We start from the raw sequence: 10,121 nt of genomic DNA on the forward strand, positions 1-10,121 counted from the left end.
CCATAATATTTTCCCCATTTTAAATTCTTATTATCTGATGAAAGGTTAGATTTTTGTAAATTTTTTTAAATAAAAGATCAAAAGGATTATAAAATGCAGATTCATTTTCACAGCCTTCTTTGATCATATTTACCAAGTGTGCCAATATTTTTGGCCATGACTGTAACTGAAAGAAATAAATGTAAGTTGAAGTATTAAAATGGCTAAACAATGAAAATAAATTAAAGTTATACAGAAAATATAAAAAGACAAAGCAAAAATACTAAATAGCCTAATTACAAAAACATACTAAAATGAAAAGACTCAAAATAGAAGAAAAGCTAATACCAAATAGTAATATATTAAAGGGCTAGTTCACCCAAAAATGAAAATTAGTCCATGTTTTACTCACCCTCAAGGCATCCTAGGTGTATATGACTTTCTTCTTTCAGATGAATCCAATCGGAGTTATATTAGAAATTGTCCTGGCTCTTTCAAGCTTTATAATGGCATGCCTGGGTGTTTATGTTCAACAGTCCAAAAGCAGTCAAACAAAGCACACGCATCCATATTAAAACATGCATCACATGGAGTGAATAAAGGTCCCCTGTAGCGAATCCATGCGTTTTTTTGTAAAAAACAATTATCCATATTTATATGACAAATAGAGACTAGAGACACGCATCCAAACTTTAACTGAGGATAGTAAGAATGTGAGGGCTGTAGATACAGCTTTGGATGCGACTAGCTCAGTGAGTCATGTACATTGTTCGGTTCCGGTAGAGCCCGTGCAGCAGGGCAACTGGGTGACTGTAGGGCGGCCTAGTCGCGGGTCAAAACACCGCTCTTCCGTTCCGATCCGAACATCAAACAGGTTCTCCCCACTCAGTGACGCACCCACTGAGAAACCTGATGAAAGTGCTCTAGTAATTTTGCGATTCTATTGTACGCAATGTGAAAATAGAGACACCAGCCACCATAGTCCAATGTTTACCGGGAGCCAGAGCGCCTGACATCCTGGCAAATTTAAAAGTGCTGGCTAATGCTAAACGTAAATTCAGTCAGATTGTTATTCACGTCGGCGCTAATGATGTTCGACTTCGCCAGTTGGAGATCACTAAAAATAATGTTAAAGAGCTGTGTGAACTTGCAAGTACGATGTCAGACACTGACTGGACATCAGTAATCTAATTAGTCAGTTAGTTCATGTTCAGCACATAGAGACTCTCTCACCTAGATATCACACTCAGACCTGCAAACTCATCAGAGAAAAAAAGGTGACAGTGTTGGGGGGGGGGTGCAGAATGGGCGACGCCGACACTGTGAACGCATTAGCCTTGCACGTTCGCCAGATTCTAAATAGACATTGTTTACAAGTAATGCGGCGCATCCAATGCAACAAGACGTCAAATTGCTTTGTTACACTGTATTACTCTCGCATCAGCTGTTGTCTAAACAGTCACATCTACCCACATCAACACATCAAAAACGCTTTAAAAGTAGGGCTACATCCAGCTGACTTGAATGACTGCTGCGCACACGACAACCTCCATAACGTGTCGTTAATCAGGGTAGCTCAGAATTGGAGTAGTAGCCAGAACTCAGGGCAGAGCACCTGGCTTAAGTTAGGGGCTAATGATAAGGTTGCAACCTAAATTGGCTATCTGAAATACTATATACTTACGTAGCAAGCTAAATGGTTAACTTTAGTTAGCAAGACGGTCAGACAATGCAGGAATTAACATTACAACTAGCTAACAATGTTAGATGGCTAGAAAATTTGCTATCTTGCTAACGGAAATTCCAGCATTGGATCCGCATGTATTGCTTGCTATTAAGCATTTTGCTCGAAGCATAGGCTAACTGTATGAAAACAAAACCGCTAACTTAGCTGACGTTATTTGACTTAAGCAAACAAATATCTGTTGTTTAGCTCCAAAAAGACTGATTTACCTTGAATTCAATTTCTATCAGAGTTTCCACATTAGGTCAGGTGTCTCTTGGCGCGAACACATATGGCAGTGTGTTTCAAGATCCTGAACCAAGCGCTGAGATTCCGATTGGTCCAGAAAAAATGTCATTTATAAGAATTGTCCAATAATGGCCTACATGGCACGCAAGCCCACCCCCACCTCCCTCTCTTGACAGGCGCGAGCTCAGTAGAGATTCTGATCGGCCCATATGTCAATTAACGCAAGACCCCCCCCCCCCCCCCCCCCCCCAAAAAAACTCTCCGATTCTACACGATTCACGTGAATGACCCAATTGACAATAAAAGCGGCGATTGTCGCCGAAAAGCGAAAGTTTGCAGGTATGCACACTATAGAGACTGTGTCTGTTCCCCGAACTAGAAAATACAGAAAACGTAACAATTTAATTGATGTTCAACAAATAAAAAAATGTTTACAATACAGAGAAACAACTGATAAAACTTGGCTTACTGAATATCAGGTCCCTTTCTACAAAAGCACTTTTTGTAAATGATTTGATTAATGATCATAACCTAGATTTGCTCTGTTTGACAGAAGCATGGCTAAAACCAGATGAATACATTACTTTAAATGAGTCTACCCCCCAAGATTACTGCTATAAAAACGAGCCACGTCCAAAAGTTAAAGGGGGAGGTGTTGCTACAATTTATAGCAATATTCTAAGTATTTCTCAGAGGGCAGGCTTTAAGTATAACTCGTTTGAAGTTATGGTGCTCCATATAACATTATCGAGAGAAACACGTGTTAGTGATAAATCCTGTGAATCCCTGTGATGTTTGTACTGGCTACTGGGTACAGGCCACCAGGGCACCATACAGACTTTATTGAAAAATGGGTGGGTTCAAGCAAAAGGTGATATCTTAAGTTGTGTGTCAGATCCAGATGCAAATACCTGGAAATAAAAGCCGGCATGTAAATCTCGTCTGATATTCATCTTTTGATGTCAAATCCAAATGTTTTCAGTCAACAGCAAAAATAAAGGAATTGGCTTCACTGTCCCAATACTTTTGGAGGGGAGTGTATATGTGTGTGTGTGTGTGTGTATGTATGTGTGTATATATATATATATATATATACACACACACACAACAGATATATATTAAATGAATTAAACTATAAATTAAAATTATAATAAACAAACAAATATATATTTAAAAAATAGACAAAGAAACAATAAATGCATTAAACTATACATTACAATTATAGCAAATGAATAAATCATAAATGAAAAACTTCAAATAATGAATAAAACACAAATATAACAAATACATAAAATTATAAATTAAAATGCCCCATTTGTCAGGGTTGGTGGGGAGAAGGGATAAGGTGAGGACTCAGTACTGCAGAGAATGTGCTTTTATTAATAATAAAAATAAACAAAACCAACCAAAACTACCCCGTAGGGGAAAAACAGGACAGCTGGCAGGCTTGGCAAGACAGGACAGGACAGGACAGGGCACGACAGGGGAACATATGACGACGAACTGGCACAGGACTGAAAACACAAGGAGATTATAAAGGGAGCATGAGGAGGGTAATGAGGTAACAGGTGGGGCAAATTAACCAATAATCAGAAAACAAGGTGGGTGGGGTCAAGACAATTGACGAAAGCAAACAAAACAAAAACACAAGCACATGGCCAGCAAAACAAATCCCTAGCCATGTGCAAAACAGGACACGAACACGCAGCTAATGAGAAGACTCATAAGCCGCGTGTTCACAAAAAACAAACATGAAAGCACGCAGCCAGTGAAAAAACACCAGCTGCATGTTTTTTCAGAAAGCAAGCAGCCGAAACCAAACCGTGTGCCGAACAAAACACACACACACAGAGGACAGAGGACCGCACGGCCCGAGTGAACTCGAAATCGCACGCTCCCCAGCAAGAACAAACCTGGAGCGTGAGTGTCCGAACCCCAACACGAAACCAGAACAGAGTCTGAACAAGACAGGAGTGCCGGGATCCGAACACCACGCCCCAACATGAAACAGAGCACGCAGACAAGAGAGCGCACAGCTCGAGCACACTCGAAGCCGCGCGCTCACCAGAAAACAAGACAAGAAGGGAGTGTCAGGGCTCCGTCACAAACCATGAATAAACTAGACCGAAGTGACAGAACCCTGACACCATTGGGACAAGTTTTGGTTCCTTGCCGCTGTCACCTCTGGCTTGCTCAGTTGGGGACACTTAATTTCTAGCGATTATCGTCAATTTGATTTCACAGATACTATTTAAACCGAACTGATCTAGACAATGACATCTCTGAATTCAATAATGAAATGCCTTTTACTGAAAATTGAGTGTTTAATTTTATTATTATACATTACTGACACTCTATCCTCCAATTTGATACTGTTAAGTGCTTTGACACAATCTGTATTGTTAAAAGAGCTATATAAATAAAGATGACTTGACTTGACTTGACCTTTTTCTTACTTCTGCTAACTGTCGTAGATGGAAGCTGTTTCGGTGACTTAAGTAAGACGTATGCGTAGCCTAAGCGGCGGTGATTAGTGACGAACGTGGAAGTTCGATGGAGAGAGAACAAAACAAATCGCCGGTCGCGAATTAGAAGCACAAAATGAGGATTTGTAAAGAAAAATGGAGGATTTTGATTTAAGCGAAGAGGAGACTGGTTTTCCTTTGCTAAAGTAAGGAAACTTTGCTTTCTTTGCTTCTGTAAACAAATGTGGTTTTCACGAGACTCACACGTGCATGCGCTGCACCTACGTCCTACGTCATCCACCAGAAAGGCAGTCTCTTATGAACGTGTGTACGACTGTTAGCGGAAGTTACACAAAACTGTTTATATCGTTTTAAATATGGATATTTTTCTTATAACTAAAGCGCATCGATTCGCTACAGGAGGCCCCAGTGCCATGTGATGCACGTTTTAATATGGATGCGCACGCTTTATTTGACTACTTTTGGACTGTTGAACAAAAACACATATTATTATAAAGCTTGAAAGAGCCAGGACGATTTTTAATATAACTCTGATTGGATTCATCTGAAAGAAGAAAGTCATATACACCTATAGGATGTCTTGAGGGTGAGTAAAACATGGACTAATTTTCAATTTTGGGTGAACTAACCCTTCAATAAAGATTCTTCAAAATATCTTTTTCTTCATCTTTAATTTTCATTTTTGAGTGAACTATCCCTTTAAGGCAAACATCGAGCCACGAATTTCAACAAACTAATAACCATAATATTAAACTTTGCCACAAGCTCAAAACCATTTATGCCAAAAAAATATAGTTTAAGATCAGACTTACTGTTTTCAACTAGCAGACCAAATTTAGCAGAAATTCCTATCAATTACATGCATTGAGGAATCCGGGCCATACCTAGAGACAATAATATCATGAAGATTTGCAATGGGCTCTTTAGTAACCACCTATAAAATGCTTGCAAGCCTTTAACAACCATCCAGAACATCCTAGAAAACACAGAAATGGCATACACAAAAGGTCCCAAAAGGACCATAGTGCTATGATATTCTCAGAACATTGGAGTACCATGCATATATCATGGTACGTTAATTTTAGTACATTATCTTATATCATTACTGTACTATGTTAACGCCACAGTACTATTTTGCCCTGGAAACCACCCACAATTCACTAGCATCTTGCCAGTGATTCTGCACAGGCAAGAACCACTCACATTTTTCCAGCAAATGTAGAAATCTGAGTTCATTTGTAATGCTGTGCCTCAGCGCTGTCCGGTAAGTAATCACATCAACAGATATATTACACCCCCGTCCGCACAGATGCATGTGATTTATTTTATTCCAAGATTAATTGTATTAACTGAATTTATCTTTAAATGCCCGCAGATATGCATCACTCTCAGCTGAGTGGATGGCAAAGTTGATTGGTCTTGCTTCCGCAGGCTGTACCAGCTCCATATGTGGGTGTTGTGCTCTAATTCGTTCATGCACTGGGTTTCCGGTCCTCAAATTAGACACCTTGATTGCAATTGTTCAGCATCTGCCATAAAACCTCACAAGCTTACAAACAACTTTATAATTAGGCCTTGTTAATTTTTACCAAATGTCATTTTTACTCTCTAAAAAACATGAGAAATCAAACAAAAGGTTTTTGTAGGATACGTATTGTATTTTCATTCAGTGGAAAGATATTGTTTTGCTATATAATTTATCCAGGAAAACACAGTAAGCACATATATTCATGTACCCTAAATAAGCGTCCATTCTGTGTTAGACTTTGGCCCAGGTCTCTCTGAGCACCTAGAAAGTACAGACTGTAACTCTCATTTTGGTTCATATAGTTGTGTGGGGCAGCCATTGTTAGAGAGGCAAACAATTTATGGGCATTCAGCAACAATTCATGGCCCACCCGTCACAGATCGATGAATGTTCCCCCTCCTACGCACCGTGCTGTGCCCAGTCCAGAGATGTTGAAACACCACAATCTGATTATCCAAGACAATTTAGGTTCAGCACGAACACAAAATCTTGCATGTCAGATATTTAAAAAAAGACAAAAAGTCATGATATACCAACTAAAATCATCACACACTCTTAAAAATAAAGGTTCCAAAAGGAGGGTTTTGCAGCAGTGCCACAGAAGAACCGTTTTGGGTTTCCCAAAGTACCTTTCAGTATAATGTTCTTAAAATAACCATTTTTTCTTAGTATAAAGAACATTTTAATAATCTAAAGAACTTTTTTTTTGCACTCTAAAGAACCTTATGCGCAGATTAACCTTTTGTGATGTTAGATATTAAAGGTCCTTCATGGAACCATCAATGCCAATAAAGACCCTTTATTTTGAGAGCAGTAATAAAAACAATACTCTACAGCACTATTGTGTCTGAACAACTAATATCTTGTCATATATGTTGTTATTTAAACCTGTTTGCAAGATCTCACTAACAAAAAGTACCATGATTTATCCATGATTTGTGGACATGCACCATGGTAATATTATTGTTTTATGTGTATTATAGATATACCATGTAAATATCAAGATACGTGAATATGAAGTAACAAGAGTCACACTTTTCCTATTGTTTTTATCAAATTTGCATAAATAATAGTCAAACACATTTGCCTAAATTCTGCCTAATATCTTAAAAGCATTTACTTGCACAAAAGAGAAAGAAATAAAAATAAAAACTCATGTTGCTAGGCTTAAGCAAGTGGTTTATTCATCTTGTCCTAGATTGCTTGCCAAACAAAGTGCACTATGAAGTTCTGCTGATTTAATGATACTGCCAAGTGTTTCAGACTCTGTGTCCTGGAAACACTTTGTACTTTGAGGATGTCCTTTCCTATTACACTTATTGCCTGGTGACAAATGACTAGGTGACAATGTAAACACCACTCAGGTTTAGACTAATGGCACCTGTCTTAGACTAATGAGACTTTTTTCTAATGATGTAACATTTCCCATGAGTCTCATAGAAATATTTCAACAGACTGCAAACGTCCGACTCGTATACAGGAATTTATAATGATGACCAATAATGTTGGCTGTGGAGTCAAGACATTTACAAATATGATTAAAAGATGAATATGAGACAAAACTACAGAATGTCACATTTTATTATTGGGTGATTCAACACAAGAAGTTCAGCACTTTTAGAGTTTCATCCCCCTATCTGATGTGAGCATAAGTATTGGAGCAGTTTCCTCACAGGTCTTTCTAAGTGACCAGCTGTGTCCTGTTGCATTAATTCTTCAGATATTAAAAGCAGGGAATGTGTCATATCAGTTATATCCATTACTTCTGCATTCTGAATCTTGCATTCGAAAACAAACAAAAAAAAAGATTCCTAAACTAACTGACCATGACAGCAAGTGACAGTAATCTTTTGACTTAATCATCCCATTTTTAATCCACAAATATGGAACAAATTAGTAGCTCACTTTTTAAGCATAAAAGCACAAATCCCTCTGAAATGAGGGAGTACAATTAAATATGTTATATTCTTGTCTTGTTAATTATTACACAACTTTTTTATTACTACCTGTATTCAGCACGTTTAATTCAAAGAAAATTGTCAAAACTTATAATAGGCCTATAAACTCAAATTAAAGGTGTATCATCAGTAGGCTACCTAGCATATCAAAGTAGCTGGCCACTGTGACAGCTAAATTTAGACAAAATCATCTCAGTTGATTAAATAACTTCCAAGAATATGGCACAAATTGGTGTCTGAATAAACACACAAATCCCATATTCTTTGGAGTGACAACCGTTAAGAGATTAGGTAGACTACTAATAGGCTACCATCCATTTTACACACATTTTAGTGTTGACTATCTTGGCCAAGCTCAACCCTGTTAGCAAATAAATATTAATAACACAGTCTTTTTTCTAATAACTAATATTCATAAGAAACATAAGTTAATTAATAACTATAACCAACATTTGGTCCCACAACAGTCGGCCACTACAGCGTTTTAGCTTAAATTAGGCGAAATCTGCAACCCTGTTACATATTCTGGTATATTTTGTTAGAGGTCCAAGCAGTGAATATCGTCTTCAATAAGCGTTTGAAAAGCTGCTGCACTTACCGTCCCAATTCAGACTCCAGCTCATAGAAGTCCGCCAGCGTCTCTTTCTTGGATCCGTCGATCCAGTATTCAGGAGCGGCTCTAGAGACGGGCATCGTCACTTTCAGCATCTCCAGAGCTTCAGTTCACTATCAGCGGAGCGAAACAACAACATCACCACATGACATGGAAGAAACGGACACACGGTCTGGAGAGGCGAACGACATACATCTCTGTCGAAAGAGTCTGGCATTACCTGTAACGAGTGTTGGTGAGGTGCTCTGTGTGTGTGTGTAGCATCAGTCGATCGCGGTTGTCATGTCGCTCTCTGAACGGAGCGCGCGGCTTCCACTGGGTCTTACTGTCGCCTGAGTAGGGCGCTGATTTTCTGTCTGTGGGTGATTTACCTGGATTCAGTGGACGTCACATATTACATAACAATACTCCGGTATATTTTTGGCAGCTGCATTACTGCTAGATATCATTATGGCAAATGATAGAAATATTTCTAGCTAGATTTCATCAGTTTCCTTCATTTATGAAAACACCGTTCTGTCTATAACACATTACTGACACACTGTGAAACAGCTAGCTGGGTCAGTCTATGTCTGACATAAAATTCGGGGTTATATTTTAGATTCGAGGATTTGATCTGCCTAATTATGTCTTTAATCCGACAAAGGTAGTAAAAACCAATTGTTATTGAAATATAGGCTAAGCTAGGGCTACATAGCCTATTTTCTTTCTTTCATTTATTTATTCATCCAATCCATCCATCCATCCATTCATTCATTCATTCTGCACTTTGAACTGTTTACAGGAGGCTATAACCATGAAAAGAGGGCGCCAAATAGGCTACAGATAGGCTATGCATTTATATAGCAGGCCTATATCTATAGCCAGAGCTGGGTAGTAACTGATTACATGTAATCTGGTTTACACAAATTAAATACTTGTAATTTGCATTACCTATACTTGCTTAGACTACAATTACTTTTTCATTTTTTTATTCTTTACGAACCCCGGTTTGGGAAGCCTTGATGTAAATAAGAAGTTTTACATAAAGAAAAATACGATTTTGAATAAGATTCATATGACTATTAGTATTAGCTATTTTTGTATGGATATTAATCAAAGTAATTGAATCTACTATTTAAATGCGGGTCAAAATGTAGGGATGATTGCAGGTAAAGTAGGCCACTTTTTGTAAAATGTGTCATTTAGATACTTAGATGTTTTTTGTTTTTGTTTTTTAACTAACACTAGCTTGCTCTATTCCTTTTCTGTTCTATCTGGGTTTTTTTATTTTTATTTTTATATTATTTAAATACAAAAAACCGTGTACTGCCTTAATCTAACTGAGACTTGTTGTACTTGAATATCATCGCTCTTTTGTTGATTTTGATTGCTTCCATTGTCATCATCTGTAAGTCAAAAGCGTGTGCTAAATGACTAAATGTAATAAATGTAGCTTCTTCCCTGTTAACTGTGGAAACAAAAACAACAGGAACTGTCTCAATTATATTTGTTTCCATTTAGTGAGCAACCTTATCGTTTAGAAATGAAAATCTTCTTTAGCAGTTTTCTACCTTTCACCATGACACAGTCCTTTTTTGAGTTG

General features: G+C 37.9%; 1 protein-coding gene and 1 long non-coding RNA gene across 3 annotated transcripts in view; one reads left to right on the plus strand and one right to left on the minus strand.

The window, feature by feature from the left end:
* The window catches only part of LOC306870864 (calcium/calmodulin-dependent protein kinase type IV-like), a 56,227-nt gene extending 47,397 nt beyond the window's left edge, over positions 1-8,830 (minus strand). Inside the window, exons 1-2 of the mRNA XM_079418336.1 lie at positions 8,757-8,830; positions 8,522-8,649 (exon numbers count right to left, since the gene is read on the minus strand). Of these exons, the coding sequence (XP_079274462.1) occupies positions 8,522-8,631 (110 nt within the window). The 5' untranslated portion in view covers positions 8,632-8,649; positions 8,757-8,830. The remainder of the gene's footprint in view (positions 1-8,521; positions 8,650-8,756) is intronic.
* The window catches only part of LOC306870868, a 1,223,475-nt gene that overhangs the window by 962,629 nt on the left and 250,725 nt on the right, over positions 1-10,121 (plus strand). The gene's annotated exons all lie outside the window — the stretch shown is intronic.

This window comes from Barbus barbus (assembly GCF_936440315.1).
Source record: "Barbus barbus genome assembly, chromosome: 6".
NCBI classification, from domain to species: Eukaryota; Metazoa; Chordata; class Actinopteri; order Cypriniformes; family Cyprinidae; genus Barbus; species Barbus barbus.